General features: G+C 37.5%; 1 protein-coding gene across 5 annotated transcripts in view; it reads right to left on the bottom strand.

Annotated features, from left to right (window-relative positions):
• Positions 1–20,889, bottom strand: part of SCAF8 (SR-related CTD associated factor 8) — a 156,827-nt gene that overhangs the window by 119,914 nt on the left and 16,024 nt on the right. For all 5 annotated transcript variants that reach the window (XM_015620706.3, XM_015620707.3, XM_015620705.3 and 2 more), the window contains exons 2-6: positions 18,650–18,733; positions 17,123–17,167; positions 13,433–13,594; positions 10,591–10,747; positions 9,317–9,447 (exon numbers count right to left, since the gene is read on the bottom strand). In XM_015620706.3, the coding sequence (XP_015476192.1) occupies positions 9,317–9,447; positions 10,591–10,747; positions 13,433–13,594; positions 17,123–17,167; positions 18,650–18,733 (579 nt within the window). The remainder of the gene's footprint in view (positions 1–9,316; positions 9,448–10,590; positions 10,748–13,432; positions 13,595–17,122; positions 17,168–18,649; positions 18,734–20,889) is intronic.

Consider the following 20,889-nt stretch of genomic DNA (forward strand, 5'->3'; position numbering starts at 1 on the left):
CCACTTTGTGACCATTTTAGGTCCATCTTGGATGAATCCCTGGCCAGGCTCTTGTACTGCCCAAGGTGTATCCTTTAAGGCCTTTCAATAAATACTACTTCATTCTTAATTTTGTCTAGCCTCTGTTCTAGGTCAGCCTTCTCAAGGCATCAGTTTTGGTGACCCAGATGGGACAGAAGGTATCTGGAAAACCCTCTGGAGCAGAGCAACACCCAGCTCCTGCCCCTCCATTCCTGCTGGCAGTCCTGGAGAGGGCCTCAGCTGCAGTCCAGAAGGTATCAGAGCCCAAGAACCTGGTATCAGAGGAATGTGCGTAATTGAATAAAGGGGTATTCTGTTTGAGGTGCTGAGAGATCTCTTGCAGTTTTTCTGCCAGTGGTGGTGCAGTGAGTTAGCTTGAGTGCTATGGCTCCGAAGGTCAGGAGTCCAAATCCTGTACCTTAATTGTTCTTGCTTGCTGTTTCACTTTCTCTCGGTTCTTTTGATCTCCATGGACTTTCTTACTCATAACTGTTAAGACATGGGGTGTATATTCTCCTGTGAATGTTGTAACAGTAATATCCCGAGAGACAGCCTTTTGGGGTTAGTATTGAAAAACTGGCAAGACCCGACTGGTGGGGAATCAGTGTTTTTTAAATTCAAACTTACGCGACTCTCAGAAAATATCTGGCTGACTTAGGAACTTAATAATGATGAGGTGTGGCCTACATTTGGTAGTTTTTATAGGAGACTACTATCAAGTTTGATTTCCCATATACGCAAAGATAGATACCTCGATGAATCAGAATATGCTAGGCTTTTTATGATCTCAGCATGTCAACAAAGCCCAGCAGCAAACAGAAAGGCAGAGTTAGTCTAGTCTAAGTTGCCCTAAGTTAGTAAAGTCTAGTTGCCCCCGCCATGAGGGCGGGCCCGGGCCCAGGTCAGGGGGTGCCCCCCCGCCCCCCGGCCACCATCAGAGCCGTTGTCACGACAAGGGAGGGCGGGGGCAGGCGCAGCTCAGGCAGGGTCCCAGCCACCGATGGAGGAGAAAGGCGAGCCTTGGCAGCCACGGACGCAGCCCCCGCGCTGTCACCGCCCAAAGGGGAGGGGGCGGGGGGAGGTGACAGCCAGCATGTGCAGCCCTCAGCACCGCCCCTGGAGGAGGAGAGGGGCCGAGCCTTCTATAAAAAGGGCGACGAGGGGACAGCCACCCACCCCCCCACACTCCCAGGGAGCGTGGCGGCTCCTCAGGCCTGTGAGTTTTCATAGCAACCCTGAACGCCAGAGAGCTGCCTCAGGGAATGACTTCACCAAAGATCGCAGACACAGCCCAGGACCAACGTCGCAGTAAATCCTGCATGGTGCCTTCTAGGATTGGGACTGTCGAACTAGATTATTTGCTACAAGGGAGTCAGACAGCTCTTGCTCAAGCTACTGGAGCAGGATGAGATTGATGAGATCATTGTTGCCCTAAAGAGGCGAAGGAGGGGAAAGATAGTGATAAAAGCCACCCAAGAGCGTAGTCCAAGTTCTAAATGTACTATGTCAAAAAAGGATAAAGGAGAAGGACCAAAAGAACCAGTTTTGCAAGCCCCATTAAGGCAGGCAGTCGGCAATCAGGGGCCAATATATGTGAAGGTTCCATACTCCCTTATCAAGTTATAGCAAGGGAAAACTACTGTGGGGAAATATGAAGAGAACCAAGATAAAGTGGCAACATTAGTAGAAATAGCAACTAACTCACAAAACTCTGACTGGGCTGATTTGAACTCTATGCTACACACATTACTTGATCCCACTGAGAGACAAATAGTCAATAAAGCCATCACAACATCAGTTGAAGGGAGCATAGCCAGTGGACTGCTTCAAGGCATTGTCACTCAGATATTCCCCCTGGAAAATCTAGGGTGGGATCCAAATATACCAGAACATATGGCGAGGTTAAAGTGTTATCAAAGCTTCGTGGTATGAGTTAAAACATGGTGTTCCTAAAGCTATAAATTGGTCAAAGCTTTATGAAGGCAAAATTATGATGAATCACCCACTGATTTTTTAAACAGGTTAAGAGAAACTGCCATCAAATATACAGATTTAGATCCTGAATCAACTGATGGTAAAGCACATCTAGTACTTTTGTTCTTGGGTCAGGTTTCAAATGATATAAGAGGAAAGCTGCAAAAGATAGAGGGAGTTTGAGACATAGATAAACTGCTAGATGTTGCCTGGAAGGTATTTCGAGATAGGGACCCAACTGAAAGAGTTAAAACCCAACCTAGTAAGAAGGCAACTCAGGAAAAGTCATCCAAGAAAACTTGCCCTACAGAGAAGGACCAATGTGCATGTTGTAAGTAGTGGGGGCATTGGAAGAATGACTGTCCTGTGCTGAAAGAAAAATCCTCAGTTCCCCAACTCCCAGTAGTACAAACCTCAAGCAGGTCAAGCTCTGAATGAAGGGCTACCCCCCCCAGCAGAGCCTCCAGTTATAGCTAAGCTGGGGAAAAAGGACATCAAATTTCTGGTAGATACTGGAGTAGCATATTCTGTGTTAAACACCTTAGAAGAGAAACTGAGTCACGATACCGTACATGATGTTGGGGCAACCAGGGTAAGAGAAACACAGCCTTTCTTCCAACCTCTAAAATTTAAACTGGAAAGCACTGGGTAACACATCAATTTCTCTATATGCCTAAGTTCCCTCAACCATTGCTGGGGAGGGATTTGCTAGAAAATTTTGAATCAGAAATTAAATTTAAAAAGGGAAAAGGTGTAAGAGTTGTAATTCCTGAATCTAAATTTGTCCAAGTTCCAGCACTTTTTATACATGAAAAATGTGGTGAAATCCCTGCTGAAGTTGAGAATGTGGTAAATGCAATAGTGTGGGCCAGTGATATCCCAGGAAGATACAAACTGACAGAAACAGCAAGTATTACACTCAAATCAGGAGCTACACTGGTAAGGAAAAAACAATACCCTTTGAAATTAGAGAACCATAAGGGACTGGTATCTGTAATTGAAAAATTCCTGCAACATGGTTTACTAGTGCAATGTGAGTCCAAATTCAACACCCCAATTTTAGCTGTTAAGAAAGCAGATGGTAAGAGTTATTGATTAGTGCAAGATTTAAGAGCAATTAACAAAATTACAGAGGACATCCACTCAGTGGTAGCCAATCCTTACACCCTTTTGACCACACTGACACACAAATTAGGATGGTTTACTGTTGTAGACCTGAAGGATGCCTTTTTCTGCATTCCTGTGCACAAAAACAGCAACAAACAGCACAAAACCAGAGCTTTTTGCCTTTGAGTGGGAAAATCCCAAGACAGGGAGAAAAAAGTCAGCTTACTTGGACAGTTTTATCCCAAAGTTTCAAGAACAGCCCAATAGTATTTGGAAACCAGCTAGCAAAGGAACTAGAGGACTGGAAAAGACAGGAGCCAAAAGGACTTATTTTCGATATATGGATGACATCCTGATTGTGGCTGGAACCAGAGATGACTGTATACAACTTACTATAAGTTTATTAAACTTCTTTGGACTGAGCGGGTATAGAGTTTCTAAAGAGGCACAGGTTGCTAAAGAAGCAGTAGTTTACTCAGGGCTTGAGATCTTTGTGGACACTGACAGCTCAGCAAAGAATGGAAAGAATCCATCTGTCGACTCCCAGAGCCCCATACTGTAAGAGAGATGCAAGCTTTCCTGGGAATGGTAGGTTGGTGTCGTTTGTGGTTAGCAAATTATGGACTGCTGGTAAAACCCCTATACGGAGCATTAAAAGCAACCACAAGAGGAATTATCATATGGACTGAAAACACTAGAGAAGCTTTTAAACAGCTGTAACACTCTAATGTCAGCTCCACCACTAGGACTGCCAGACTTAACTAAACCTTTTGAACTTTTCACATATGGAGAGACTGAATGTGGCTTTGAAGGAACTAGCACAGCACCTTGGGAACCAATGCAGGGCTGTAGCCTACTTTTCTAAACATCTAGGCAATGTTGCCCAAGGCTGGTCAGAGGGCTGTGGCAGCCACTGTCATCTTGATCCAGGAAGGCCAAGAACCCACCCTAGGGCGACACATTGTAGTGTACGTACCCCACGCAGTAGCAGCTGTACTGGAACAAAAGGAGAAGCATTGGTTATATGGTAACTGGATGCTTAAATATCAAGTACTGCTATTAAAGCAGGATAATGTTACCCTGAAAACAACCTCTGTTGTTAACCCTGCCATATTTCTGTACTCCACTTTAACTGACAATGAGCCTGAACATGACTGTTTACAGACTATTGAACAGGTTTATTCTAGGTGACCAGACCTGAAGGATATGCCCCTGGAAAATCCAGATTGGGAGCTTTTTACAAATGGGAGCAGCTTCATGAAAAATGGCAAAAGGATGACAGGCTATGCAGTGACCACACAGGACAAGGTGATCGAGGTAAGGGCCCTGCCAGCAGATGTGTTATCACAGAAAGCTGAACTTATTGAACTGATGAGAGCCCTAGACCTGAGAGAAGAAAAGAAGGTAAATATATGGACAGACTCTAAATATGGATTTAGTGTTGTCCACACCCATGGAACCATCTGGAAGGAGAGAGGACTCAAGGTAATCAAATCAAACATGCTGAACAAATACTTGCCCTCTTAGAGAGCATTAAAAAACCCACAGAAGTAGCTATCACGCATTGCAGAGGTCACCAAAAAGGGAAAACCACTCCAGAGTTGGGAAATCACTCTGCTAATAAAGCAACAAGAGGAATTGCAGAAAAAGGTATTCTCACAGTAATTCCACAAAAAGAGATTGATTTGTCAGGGTTCACCCCAAAATATGACCAAGCAGACCACAAACTAATTAAATTTCTTAAAGCTGAGATCACAGAAAGTAGATGGGCTGTTACACCAGCAAATCAGGTTGTAGTCCCACCCTTGATCCTTCAGGAGCTAGCTCAAAGAGAACATGAAAACACACATTTTGGGGTTGAAAATCTTCTGAAACATCTAAAAAGGATAGTAATAAGAAAAGGAATGAATGACATTGTACTATCAGTAGTGAGCAAATGTAAAATCTGCTGTAAGAACAACCCTGACATGAGGAAAAGAGTAACAAAAGCAGGGGATCTTCCTGGAAAATAGACTTTGCGGAGTTACCATGCAAAGAGGGATAGCGGTGCATACTGGTATTAGATGACACCTTCAGTGAGCAGCCAGAGGCTTACCCCTGTCACACGAACACAGCCAAGGAAGTGGTGAAAGTTTTGACCAATCACATAATTCCGAGGTTAGGGGTTCCCTTGAGGATGTCATCAGATAGGGGACCATACTTGGTTGCAACAGTGGTTACAGAAGTCAGCCAGATTTTGGGAATTACTTGGAATCTGCATACACCTTACAGACCCCAAGCAAGTGGTAAAGCTGAACATACAAATGGGACTCTCAAAACACAAATTAGCAAAATTTGTCAGGAAACATCCATGACATGGGTTCAGGCCTTGCCTATAGCTTTACTGAGAATCCACATACAACAAGGAGGAGGGATAACATCAGTCCCTATGAAACACTGTATGGCAGACCATATCAAATTCCATATATTCCAGGTGAAGTTCATATGAAGGGGAAACTTGATTTGCAGAGATACCTAATGGCTTTAGGTTCCACTTTGCAGAAGCTCCAGAATTACACTGTGCTATCCAGTCCTATAGGACTGAAAACACCTGCACATCCCTTCCAACCTGGAGACTGAGTCTATCTTAATTGGTGGACAGTGATCCTCTACAAGCTAAGTGGAGCGGACCATTCCAAGTTATGCTGGCCACCCTTACCACAATCAAAGTTGCTGGCAAAAGACCCTGGATTCACTACTCCAGAGTTAAGAAAGCTTCTGCTCCTGAAACAACTGTAAAAAGAGAGACTGATGCAGACGAAAACTTACTTTAAATGATTCCTCTTCTGTGTCTAAAGAACTGTTCACAATAATCATTATTCTTCTTTGCATGATAGAATATTTGACTGTGCAAATCATTACTACTGTTACATGTTTATTACTGTTTATAATTGCTATTTATCTAGTGTCAGATATTTACTGTTATTTACTGTTATTAGATACTTATCTAGTGTTAGATATTTATTTACTATTAGATACTTATCTGTTGTTAGATGTTTATTATTGTTAGCTGTTTACTATTGTTAGATATCTATCAGTTATTAAACATTTATTATTAGTAGATATTTAGAATAGAGACTCGACAAGGTAAAGGCCTTGTCAAGCCTCAAAAGGGGAGAAACGATGCCTTAAGTTTTAGCTTCCTTATTTTCCATATTCTGTGCTGCCCAGGTGTGTAGTTTTGAGCTTCATATTAAGTGTTAGTGAGCTCTCGTCACACGGTAGGTAGACAAAACAATTCCTTTTCTAGCTTGATACCAAGGACAATCACTACAATGGACAGGACAATCAGGATAAATGGTGGACTGAAGAGAGAAAATAAGAAGGATGGGACTTCATAATGAGAAGTTGTGATTGGACAATTAACCCAAATATGAAGATGGACCAAAACTTATAAATGTGAGACCTCATGACCGGTTGTCCACTTTGTGACCATTTTAGGTCCATCTTGGGTGAATCCCTGGCCAGGCTCTTGTACTGCCCAAGGTGTATCCTTTAAGGCCTTTCAATAAATACCTATGTTATTCTTAATTCTGTCTAGCCTCTCTTCCAGGTCAGCCTTCTCAAGGCATCATCACCACTTCGGATTTCCTGCTTTCTAGGGTCCCCCCTCTTCGGTTTCTCCAGTTTGATTCCTTTTGACCTGAAAAAAATCTTAGTCTACTCCAGCTTCCTGAGGACCCACCTATACTACCATAATCTGTGTCCTGTAACAACACTTGTACAGAGAAAACAACTGCACTCTTGCAAGCTCCACTTTATGCCAATGCAACCTGTTTGTAGGGAGAGCTTGCACTAGTGTACCTGCACAAGTCACAAGTGAAATCTCATGGTGAAACTCAGATGTGGGTTGATAGAATGCAATTCTCTTGTTATGCTAATGAAACATAAAAAGCAAGTGTACAAACCAAACCGATCACTCGGTCTATCATGATTTCCTTACTTCAAATTCCTATCTGTATATAATCTTCTAGAGAAGCTGTCCTAATGAGGAAATAAAAGGCTTTTTCATGAGGAGATCAATTTATATGTTGAATAAGGATGCTTCCAAAAAATTGTGCAATTTGCTTTAAGGAAAAATATTAACCCTAAGAAAAGAAGTTCTAAACCACTGTGGAATTAGAGGAAGCAGTTGTTTGACATCCTCAAGATAAATCCCTAGAGCCTTATCTTTAGGTATTTGTGCAAAAAAGGTTGAACAAATTCAGGTAGTTCAAATTTGCTGACGTAAGTCCCTTATTACCCTTACCTTCAATATTCCAACCACTTATAGGTTTCCCCACTAAACTCTTGAAGGTTCAATCCCCTCCCTTCTTGCTAGCCTCACTAGAAACTTCATAAACTGGTTAGGTTCAATTTCTTCCACAATGCATCAAAAATGTATAACCCTTTTTCAAGATTGTTTAAGAGTTACTTTCTGATAATGTGAAACATTTTTTCTTGTTCTTTTAAAAAAAGTTATACAGATTTCTTATACAGCAGTGCCTCTGAAAAGGCTTCAATTGTTGATCTACCTCAGCAAGAGCTTCCCCTGGTTATTGCAATAGGCAAAACTGAGGAGCTCCCTCCTCGCCCCCTTTTGTCTGATACAGCTGGTCTGCCCTGTGCACTGCTCTCAGTAGGAAGGAATCAAACTGAAGAAGCAGAGATGGAGGCCCTAGAGTGGAAAAATCCTGTGTGGGCATCATTCTTGCTGTTTTCACATTCTTGTTGGTCACATCTTTCTTAGCTGGCCCTCTCTTATGTCTAGTCTCTCAATTTACCTGCGTGCATTCCCACCCATAAAACACAACTGTAGGATTAAATCAAGGTCCTTGGAGTTAGGGAGCCAGGGAGAGGTTGTGGCAGATGGAATGGTGTGGAGAACAAGAAGAAAAGAGATGGACAGGATGTAAGCAAATATAGTTCCTCTACCAATCCTCATGTACATGTTTATTGTGCACCCAGTCTGTCTCTTCCCATGTGCTTAAGACCATTTTGAGCTAAATATCCAAATGTTATTTCCTTGTGATCTGCTGACTTTAAAATCCTAATTATCTTCTCATCTTCATTTTTTTCTCTTTCATTTTCTTTTTGTATTTGCTAAGCAACAATCTTTAAAATTACCTCACTGACTTTCCATGTATTTACCATTCTAATTTCATATCCTTTTCTTGTTTAAGAGCTAGCCCACAGTTTTTCCTTCATATTTCACAAAGTATCCCACCACAAACTCATTTTGCTTAATTTTTCAGTGATTTTGTTTCTTCCAGTGTAATCAGATAAAAATATTCCCTCCACTTAACTTATGAACAATTACAGTCAATTCTAGTTACCTAAATACTGTAAAACACTCTCACTAAGTAAAATCATTATTGCCAGCACCAGAGCTTTCACTAGCCACTGCTTCTCATTTTCATGCATGAGATTTTTGTTTAGTATGCCAGCAAGTAGAACAACCTCAGATGAAATAAAAATCATAATGCCAAAGTTATGCAGGTGCCACAGCTCTAGCACAGACTGAAAAATGATCTACATTTTTACAGAAAGCCAATAGTGTGTGCTTAATTTATGTAATTGCAGATTATGAGAACAAGCAGTTCTTGTGATGCTAGACATCAAGACACTTTTTGGAGTTGAGCATTTAAAAACTGAAGAACATAGTAACTTCTGAAATCTTATTTTTGAATGCTGCAAAATAAGATCTATGTTTAGCTGATGGAAAGATAAAAGATGGGATCAATACACAGTACCCTTCCTGAACAAGTTTTCTCCCATTCTATAATTTTGTACAATGTTTAGCTCTTCTTCAGGCATCCAACAGAGATATATGCTTTAACTTGCATTCTACATTATATCTATATCCATGACATCTTATTCTTGCTCTTGATTTAGTCATCTGCAATAGATCTGTACTTGTCATCTATATAGACAAGTATGCATTACAGACCATCTTATCTGAAGTAACCTTCTGAGACACCTTTAAAGCTTTAAAGGTGCTGGGTACAAAAGGTAACATGGAGTTTAAATTGACCTGGAACTTACTTGTAATGAACAACCTCATGGGAAACTTAACATAGATACTGGACATAAATACAAGTGATTCTCATGAAAGCATTCCTCACCTGTACCTTAAAGACACAAACTATCAGAGAGTCTACAATGTCTTCAGTGTAACTGTCTACAAAATAGTTACCTGTTGGCCTTGAGGACTCTGTAAAATCTGTGCAACAGCAGCAAGGGTGTCTGTGTTAGCAATCTGAGATACCCAAGGATCAGGTAAACTCTGTGCCACATTGGCTGGGGTAACTGGAGTCACAGGTGTACCTAAAAAAGAGAAAAATCGATATACCAAAATATTTAAACACAGAAATCAAATATAGTGTTAGAGAAGATAAAAAAAGATAAACACTGAGAAAGCACATAAATTGAAACTATTTTTCTGACATACATGGAGAGCACACAGGAATAACGCAGACTCACATCAGCATTCCTCAAGCAGCAGAATTACTTTGTGTTAGTGTAGTTCACAGTTCTTTTCACTATTGACCTCTTGGGATTATTAGCAAAAACACCGATGAAGGCAAAATAAATACGTTTCACACAGTATTCCAAAATATTACATGGAAACTACATATACCAAAAGATAATTGTTAGCGATCTCTCTCTCTGCTAGTCTGAATCTCACTGGACTTGCACTTTATCTCCAGGAGGAGTCTGAAAGATGCTACTAAAAATTTCACCCTGCATCAGCTGGATTCATGAGGATTGCTTGTTTTATTGTTTTTTCTCAAGAGAAACACTGAGTCTAAATCAGTTCTGATAATTATTCTCATGGCATAATCCAGAAGAATCCTCCACACTTGCAAATATTTTTGCATTTATAGCTCAGAAGTAGAGATCCACCAATGAATGGTAAGTATAACTAGATTACTGTTTTAAAAGTCAATTTGCATCAGAATTTAAGACTTATGATTCTAACAATTTAATGTAGTCATACTATATAAAAATAAAAAATACTGAGCTGGAAGATGCAGAAAAAGCACCCCAAGATCTGAAAATCTCACAGTTATTTTGCCAATGAAAACTAAAGTTAATTTGTCCATCTCATTGCTTTTCAGCAGAAGATCAGCAAGAGGTGGGTTACAAAAGCAGGTACCAAAAGCCATTTCTATCCGGCCAATTTCCAATATTCCAATCTCCCAACCTTAAAAGAAAAAATTTTGATGAAGTGGAAAGTTAAAAATCCATTTTCCTGCCATCTACCTACATCAGCAAAGCAGATGCTCAGAGCACAAAATGATCAAGCCTACATTTACAATAATGTTTTCCTGTTTCCCTGATCTTGATGGTGTCTGTAATATTCTTGCTAGAATTCGAGTGAGATAATTCAGCATGTTAACAGGCAACATACCAAAGCTGACAGAAGTGTTTTGATTCAAAGTATGACTTCCATCTGGTTTTGTTTACCTGGTGTATTGTTGCTCATAGCAGCTGTAGTGCTGGGCAAGACAGGGGTCACAACGGGAGGAGGAATTCCTGCTGCCATATCCAAGAGAGGCTGAATAATTTCACTCTTGAAAACATTATTCTTCTGCCACAAATTAAGCACTCTAACAATTTTGCTCTAAAATTAAGAAAAGACAATAAAAGATCCAAGTCATGCTTATTTTTCTTGTTGTTACTGATTGTGGAATTCTTAGCTAGCAACCTTAATCTGTCTAGACTGAAGGACCTTTACTTTTACAAACAGTAAGGACAGTTATACTGCGTGACACCAAATATGTCCAAACTGTAAACCTGTGACTGATCCTAGGCAACAGCAAAGAGGTACTACACACAGGTGAAAACGTTCTCTCAACCAAAAATGTGCCTTTTGTCTTAGAAGATGTCATGGAAGGAAAATTATATTTTAAAGCATCACTAATAATTGAAATAATAAATTATTACTCTCCTAATTTTTTATACTTAACATATATAAATGTAATTCAGTTCTGCCTATGAACCAAAATCATTTATGTGCACTGAAAACTGGGCATATACTACTAAGACTGCTAAACATTTTTGTTAGAAAAGCAGCTTCATATTTTGCAAGCTGTCTTGACGAAGTGAGGAATTTAAAAGTTTAAGCTGGAACACAATTACCTGCCTATTGAAAATACATAGTAATATTAAAAAAGGTGGATCATGGGGAAGGAAAAAAAACCCCAAATTAAGACTTGATACAATTCCATTAGCTGTAATTCATTGTTCAGCTTACATTTCTATTACATATTTTTCTATTACAATAGAAACATTCTATTACATCACAAACAGATCATAATTTTGATCTACTTCCAGACTTTTTTTTAATAAGCTTCACTTCCACCAAAAGGAAAGATTTTGCATTATTTTGGGGAAAAAAATCAGTTGCATTACAAAGAGCAGGAAATTCTTCACAGGATCTGGTGTTTGTTGTCACAAAGGTGATTTAATTACTTGAGTTCTATAAAACAAGAATATAGAGCACTTAACCACAGTGTTCAAAACGAAGAAAAAGATGTCTATTTGCCCAGAACTACAAGAGAATATTTAACTTAATAGAGAGAAGTTCTGAATTTTCACTGCATGGAAAATGCAATTTAGAGTTCCCTTAAAGAAATCTCTGAAGGCTTCCACTCAACCCAGCCTTCAGACTTCGTCTTTGAGGTCTGTATTTTAAGTAGTCCTTGTCAAGTCCACCAGAGGCTCTAACTTCCCTCATCTCTCCAGAATAGGAATATAAAACTGTGGCTCAGTATCTACCCACACCTTGTACTTTCTCTGGGCCAGACAAAGGTATCAGTGAGGTATTTTTCTTGTTACTTTAAGTGAAATATTACTGCATTTCTGTTTGATTTACAAACAAATTCTACATTTGTTCGTATAAAGATAACTGCTATGTTTCACCATTATGTCTTTCAACCAAATTAAACATCAAAGTGTTACATAAACCAGGTACATATCTTGGTCTCTGACAGCTCATTTTTTTGCTAGGCAATGTATAGGACAACCACTTTCTCAGCACAAAGACCTTACAATAATAATGAATCCATATGCAGCACAGCAGCAAGACTTAGGATTTCAAAGTACAGTTTTATGCTGAGGTGAAAAATATCCTAGAAATGAATCTGACAGGACTTTTGTGGACCCCAAATAGAATAGGTTTTACTATCTTCACATCAAACACCTCTTATGCAATACATTAATTGCCATGCATTGAAATATCACAGGACAAGTAGTGCTATTTCTTAGCCTAGAATAAATTTACTACATATTTTTAAAAATCAGACACAAACTGAGTACTTGCATCCATCCTTGTTCCAAACCCTCCTTCAATACATCAGGATATTTCTTTATACTTCCCAAAGTAGCAAGCTAAATGAATTCACAAAACAGACTGATACTGCTAAAGGAATACAACTAAATGAATAAAAATCTAAGTTAAAAAACTGTGCTTATTTATAAAAAAACTACAGAAAAACACTGTGGAATTGAAGCAGCACAAGTTAATCACATAGATAACCTAAAACGAGGCTGGAAAAATGTCATTTAACTTAACCTGTTCAGCAACACCTCAGTTGCAGAAGAGAAGACAGACACCCTTAGCCAAGTTTATCCAACCAAGTAAAATTTGCAGCTCCCGATACATGTTCCTGCAGAGGTCCTAACTACTCTAAAAAGGCAGGAATCCCAAGACAACACAATGGCTGAACGTGCCTTAATCACCTTCCACGGATGTCTTGGGTTTTCCTATTTCTGGTTGAAAAACACACCTGTAGGAATGCATGTAACTATTCTAGATAGAACTCTTCCTGTAGCATTCAGCCTCAATACTTTAACTAATGACTCTATTACACAAATTTCTGTGAAGACAAAGCCCTTAGCATTTAAGAAGAAACTCCACCTATTTTACAACTAGGGACAAATATGAAAGAAGTGCAGTCTGCTATTTCCAGCCAGTCTTTCAGAAACAGAATTTGGTGGCTATCTCAACTACTGTGATCCAAGGGTACAGCTGAACTGGTGAGTCAAATTAAAGGTTTATTCAAATGAAACCTTATTTACCTGCTGGATGATCATAGAATCAAAGGAAAGAGGACCTTTTCAAAACTCTAATTCATCTCATTGGATGTATCTTTCTAATCACCACACTAAGACAAGCAACATTAAGAAATACATATACATGGCAAGTTTATAAGTAGATCCCCTCCATCAATAAAAAGTAAGATTAAAATCTTTATAGATGATATGCTAAAGACTGTTTTAACTAAAGGCTCTGTAAGTGGTTTACCTTGTCATCACCAGGACAACGGTACAAGTTCTGGAAAGTGCTGATGATGTTATTGCTGAATCTTGGCGCAAATACATCCTTTTCTTGTCCAAACTGATGCCGGGACTGTCTCACAATGGAGTCAATGACATACAGACCAGGAACCTTGTACTCTGGTTTGCACTACAAAGAATGGTAATTTAAAAGAAGCATATGAGAAAAATAACCAAAACCATTAATGGCAGAGTAAATATAAACAATCATCCTCTCTAATTTTTAAGTGGTTCCAAGTATACTGAAATGTTCCCTATTTAATAAATTGTCCTGGAAAATGAACTTTCTCAAAAAACATCTAACCTGTAATGTTTAAATTATCACATCTATATGCACTCTGAAGGTATGCAAATGGTGTAAAATCAATTTCTAACTGCTAATGAATAAACTTTTAAAAATCTATTAAAAAATTAACATACAATTCACATATCCATTTAAAATGTACACTCTATTTTAAAAGTGCTGCATAAAACATGACCAAATCCTTAATAGTAAATTTGGACTAGCTGTAAATGCAATTTAGGATAATTTTGTCCTTCTTTATGATGAGAGTAAACACTAAAGTTAAAATTTGTTTGCTTTCTTTGACACTGTTGTAATTAGAGTGTGACATATCCTCCCCTGCAGAAGAAAAACATATTTATGGGGACACCTGTTTCATTGAGTATATAACAATGATATTTATTTTACAACTCTGGGAAACTTGCATAATTTACAAACAACATGATATTTATCAGGCATGTCTGCTAACCAAAATACTAATTACTTATGTAATTTTACTTTCTTAACAACTAATGCTAAAATTTTTGCCTTTTAATTACAAAGTAATTACAACACACTATTGCAACCAGTTTTAAGACAGAATGAAACACGGTCCAAAAATATAATGAACTCATCATCAGAATACATTATGTTATGGATTCATTTAATAAATATTGGGTATATATCACACAAAGTGTTATGGAAAACATGAAAAAAAACACCCTTTTCCTCTGTGGTCCTGTAGACATATGCAACACACTAAGTTAATAATCTTTAATAAAGTGCCAAAAAAACACTTCAGAATATTAATTTTACTATGCCCTAAACACAAATGTTCTGTTTTGAAAAGAGTTGATTTGCTAACACTTGCAACCTTTCTTTAGCTTCTAAACATGCTTCAATGTATTTAAGCAAGGCATTCCCTATTTTTAGAATGCGTGGTATTCTTTTAGGAATGGATGTGCATCATTAAACTTAAATTTATTATAATACAATGTCTTCAGAACATCACTTCAATGTACTGTATCTTCTGAAATTTTATTCAAATTATTAAACACGAGTACTTTGCATACAGAACAGACAGGAATACAACTTTTCACAATATTCAAATCAATAAAGCTCACAAATATTTAAAGAGAAAACTCAGGACATACATTAGGTGAAGTATTTTAAAGCATGGCACATAAAGAAATCAAAATATGATAATAATTAAAAATATAGATTATATGGAAAGGGCAATAAAATACAAGTAAAAATTTTTTTAAAAAAATTAAAACTGGGGCAGTGAACCTGCCTATCTCTAATCTCAGATGGGACAGCCTTTACACACAAATATTTACTTATTTTCTGAGTGAGTAATCAATAAGGTAATTTGATTACTCAAAGAAATTAAGTCTGGCTCTCCAATGGAATAACTTCACATATATGAAATGTGATCATTTGACTCTTGAAGTGATGTTTTTCCAAGGAATAAAACAATCAACCAAAGTAACAATAGACCAGTGAGTTAATTGTCACAAAATGAAGAATGTCATGGGTAATTACTTCATCTGAAGTTTCAGTAACCTCACGAAACCACAAAAGAAAATACTGGAGCTGTAAAGGACGATGAACAAACTAACTGAGATGGCATTGACATCACTTTGGTCAGGTCTACAGCAGATTTTAATGGAAGATTCAGTCACCTTGAGCTTTAAGTGACTGCTTGAAGAAAAACATCCAATTATTCTCCAAACATACAATTTAAGCTCTTTAATAGCAAATACCTAGCTTTCCTCTGCTTATCTCTTATTCTACTAAAGCAAAAAGTTATTATTTCAAGTTATTAATAAGTTGCACATGTCACTAAATTGTTCATGAAATAATTAAAAACCCCTCAGCAAGACCTCCAAAGGGAATCATCTGATCCAGGGTGATCATTAATAAGGTTATAAATAAGAATATACATCTGCCTTCTCTAATCAGCAATGAACAGTGCAGAACTTCCTTATCGAGTAGTACTGGACACTGAAGGCAAATGTGTAAAGATAACTCAAACTAGCTTGTGGAAGAGTCATAACAACCAGTCTCATTCCTGACAAATTTCCATTCATTCATGCAGAGGATGAAACTTCTCTTGTGCCTATGAAATGAACTGCCAATCACATCCACTGTAAATAAAAAGCAGTGTTTAGAACTCAGACAATTCTGAGTTAATTTCAGGATGTGAAACTGCAAAATGCTACTGGTCAGAGATGGGTAAGATGTATAACTGCTCTCCAACTCCTGTGTTCACCTGCAGCATTGAACAGGTACCAGAGGATAGTGATCCCTTTCTCAGAGATGGAAGTAGTCAGAGTCAAGGACCCAAAAGACAACTACTTGACAAAAAACTAGCAGTATTGTGTTAAAGTGTATTACTAGTCTTTACTACTGCTTTGAAACACATATATGACACGTTTTTCACATAAGACTGATGTACTAGTACCTAAATATTTCATTCATAAATAGTTCTGAGACAGATGAAAACACCAGGCTGAAGGTGAAACCTGTTTACACTGTCCAGCCACTGGCAAAAGGCACTGCAGACTACATTGGGCAACAAGGAATAAAAGTTAATGAGCTAGACAGGTTACTAATACAGAGCAATCCAGACTGATTTGTAAAAAAGTAACAGAAGGAAAATTGCATCCAACATTGCAACATTAACAGCCTAACTTTAGCTTGTTTGTCAAATCTAAATTGCAATTTGGTCATAATTTTTTGCTATTTATAAAGAGAGAAGAAATTCAGTACCAGAATGACCAACTGAACAATCAGCTACAACATGGATAAGCAGAGAAGACTCACAAAATTGAATCCATGCATTTCCAACTGGAAGCAAAATGCAGTTTTACCCAAGAATAATTAACTTTTGCAAGAAAAGAAAGTGCTGTAATTTTTTTTGCTAGAAACAATCTTTAAATTACTACTACTGTCTTCCCAAAAAGTAATTCTAGTCTAGCCATATAAATACTTTTGTTTCAATTTACTTGCAAGAATCACCAACAGATATGCTACATCTCCTGATACAAAAAAGATGAGGCTGAATCTTCCCTGCAGTTTTAAAATCAATGGGAAAACCTGGCAGAAAAACAAAAGCAACTGTCAGTAGCCAAACAACTGACAACTGTTTTGCTGTTAGCTGTTCACCGACAGTCTCTTTTAACATTAAATAAATACACACAGAAGTAGTCTTAAAACAGTATCCACAGTGATTCATATCAAAGAACAAAATGAACAAAGTGTTTGTCATTCTGCATCATGGGTTATGATCTGCTGCCAATTACTAGCAGAAACTGAAAAATGGAAATAAAGTATCATGTGCTAAAAATATTAATCCATATGTGTACCTAAACCCCCACATGACTGACTTACCTTTTGAATGAATTTCTCAACACTCTGAACAACATGCTTGTAGAACTGAAAAATAAAATAGTATTTCAACAGAGAAATCTTAAGATGCATATACTTGCAGGAGTAAGTTGATATATTGATAGCAAAACCAGAAGAAGAAACTTTGGATTATTAAACAGGAATCCAATACTACAGCTGGACATGCAATCTTCCTTAAAACACTTAATAGCATATAAAAAAGCTAATATCAGTGTTTCAACTTTTTCTTGAAGGTTTTTTTACACTGAATTATTGAATAACATGCTTGTTTATAGAGAACTAGGAGAATAATAGAATTGTTTCACCAAAGCACATGGTTATTTCACTGTACACAACTGAAGATGTTCACCTAATGTTACTAAACATGCAACTTCTCTTCATTCCATTAATCAATAGCATCTACTGCATGCCTCTTCTTTAAAGTCGTCCTGTCTTACGTGGAGGAGTTTTTTTAAATCTCACATATAATTGCAATGGCTCTAAATCATGTCAATAATTGAGATAACCACTTTACACAATTAAATGTTGTCATTGAAATGATAACAGTGGAAGTAGGATTTCCAAGTTGAGCACATGATAAAACATTTTGGTAAAATTTAATTGCTAAATTAATAGAATCATCTATTATGATTGATGACTTAAGTTCAATACAAGTTTTCAGCATTTCCATTATACTGCAACACAAAGGCTTTAAATTACAGAGACGTACTTAAGAAAGCCACTGAATTTCACTCTTCAGTCATTAAATTAGTCTTTCCCAATTACACAAAACACCAATAAGCATTTTATTATCTGAAAATATATCAGCACTGTTAGCAAAGGATTGTAGATAGGAAGAGCATTAAGTTTGGTCTTCCTCTTTTCTATCTCTTCAGCTTTCACTGAGTTTCCATTTGTTTTAATGTCTAACACTTAGTGGCATACTTCTTTCCTTCACCATTTTTCAGTGACTTTTCTGCTGTCAAAGAAAACTTTGTGGCAGGAATAATCTTTAATGAGTACACTAAGACTAGAACTTAAAAACAATTTGTATCCAAGCAACAAGAAAACTGAAATCTATGAAAAATATCCATGAAAAGGTATGCTAGGAATTTAGAAAAATGAACAGCTGTATTGATCCAAAGGCATGCATACATTTCGGGGAGGGAGGAAGGGAGAGAGGGGAGAAGGAAGTGTGGATTTTAGTGTTCTATTTATTCATCTGTTAACAGGCATGTCAGCGTTTCCTTTTTAAACTGAGGAAAAAACCCTGTCTTTCAGATCTGATAGAATTCAGAGAGAGTGAAATTGATATAATTCTTTCTCACATATGACAACCAGCAAATGAAACTCACACAACACTTTTAGCCTTCTGCTGCATTCCCAGGTATCACATATGATTATAACTTTGAAATTGTATGCACAAGGAAGGTGGGAAGTTCTGAAGCAAATTCTTTAGACTTTTTCAAAATTATTTTGACATATATGAGAAATGTATAAGAGGTCAAAAGAAGTTAACTGATTTCATACCTTTATAGCCTTGATTGCTGCCTTGGTGATCTGTGTCATTTTAGCTTTAGAAATGGGTGGCTTATAATCATTTAGCGAGTACAACTGAAAGAAAAAAAAATATCAGAAATATAATCTGCAGTTGTAAGCAGAATACATTATTTTTCCACAAGAAAACACTATTTTTAATTTTCAGTGGCTTTTATGTATTAATCAAGAAAACACATTCCCATTTAAGAAAAAAAATTTAAAAAGCTCAATAACATATAATGTAAGACTCAAAATGCTTACAGGAGAGGAGGTTTTTCTTTGCAATGGTCTCTATATACACACCTAGCTTTACCAGCACTAAATACTGGAGGCATTTCAGATGAAGTTACAAAATAAATACTTGCAACATGCAAATGCAGTAGCTCTTATTATGTTTTCCAGGGCAGAGCCATTGATATACTTGAATGCCTTTATGGAAGTGTAACAAAACCTTAACTTAGTATATTCACCATCATATGCCTGCTGAATAAGGTTTTTTCATTTTCCATTTAACAAGCAAACAACAACAAAATCAAGCCCACTGAGCATGAGAAGGTAGCAATTTTGACACTTAAAAAAGACTATAAAAGTATAGACTTCATTCACTGCATTAACTTGGAAAAGTAATATATCGGAAGTATTACAAATGTTTAAGCAAAAATCCAGCTGTGTTCTCAATTTCAAGCAGAGCATCTTAACTTCACTAATAGCTAACCAGCAAAACAACCACAGCTCACAGGTAGTGTGGTTTTGCAACAATGTTCTTCTCCCTAGACGCAGTATTAACTCTGTTCATTTGCCTGGTACATACATCTCCCAGCTGAAGCAATCCAGCAAGACAGGTATTCATCAGAAATTTGCTGCACAGTGAAACTTTACACTAAGTAAATTCACAGCTCTGACTGATGGGTTGCAATTAGGAGCAGCTCCTTCCAAGGCTATTTACTTGCTGTGAAAATCTTTGATTACCCACAATACGTGATTTTGAACAAAATGCCATTCTTTTCTCCTTCAGCTCTGAGAGTTATAAGAGAAGGGACTGGCTGATACTTGCTACTTGCAGACATAAAAAGACCAGACACAAAATGACAAACCAGATTTAAGGACATTCTTGACTTACATTTTATTTTCCTTTACAACACATGTTTAGAAGCATGTTAGTTCAAAAATTGAGTTCTGATAATAGGAATGATCATTCATAACCAAATTTTTATTTCCTTCCTAGAGACAGGAAGAACCGAAGTTCTTCCATAAAACAGTAATTGAAACAGAAAAAAAGCCAAAACCCCTCTCTTCTCTTATACAGCCTGAGAAATGCAATATAATGAACGCATACAGATATTCAGAATATTTTTAACTTCCCAATATTTGCTCAATTTGTAGCAAACTGCTAGCTCAGAAAACATAGTTCAGAATTGTTTATATTTAATAAAGCAAACTGTAAGAGTGAACAGGATCACACAGTGGAAAGGATCAGACAACCTTACATACAGGTCATGTTCCCCAAGTTGCTTATAATAATTTATCACTGAAGGTAACAAGTAGATATTCTTTCATCATATTTGAGTTTCCAAGAGACAAGGATTTGTTCTCCTCGCAAACATGAGATGGTTTTGTTTTTTTTCTATCCTTTCCTGTCAAAATCAGTTTTAACCAAAAGCTCCTATAGCAGTCAAAACACAAAGTGAAAAAAAAATTGGTTTGTCCAAGCATAAGTGTCTGCCTTCTCAGCTTGAAAGGATTTCCATTCTAACTGTGAAATTATAACCAGTTCACAGCTAGACATCCACTTTTAATACAACTGTTACTACTTGTCACTAATGCTAATTGCTGTTGCAAAATATCCTGAATTATTTACATGCTGCTCACACAACGAAAAGCAATAAATTTCTAAAATGTAGGTGTATTAATGTTCTTCACTAATGTTCTTAACCACCATGGGGTTAAAGGGAGAAAAGAGACAAAAACCCAAGAGTCTCCAATCAGTTTCTTCTCTGTTTTCACAGAATCACTAAGTTGGAAGAGACCTTCAAGATCATCAAGTCCAACCCAGCCCTAAACACCTCAACCAAACCATGGGACCAGATGCCACATAAAGTCTTTTTTTAAACACATCCAGGGATGGTGACTCCACCACCTCCCCAGGCAGACAATCCCAGTACTTTACCACTCTTTCTATAAAATACTGTTTCCTAATATCCAACCTGTATTTCCCTTGGTGCAGCTTGAGG

Source organism: Parus major, chromosome 3 (genome assembly GCF_001522545.3).
Source record: "Parus major isolate Abel chromosome 3, Parus_major1.1, whole genome shotgun sequence".
NCBI classification, from domain to species: domain Eukaryota; kingdom Metazoa; phylum Chordata; class Aves; order Passeriformes; family Paridae; genus Parus; species Parus major.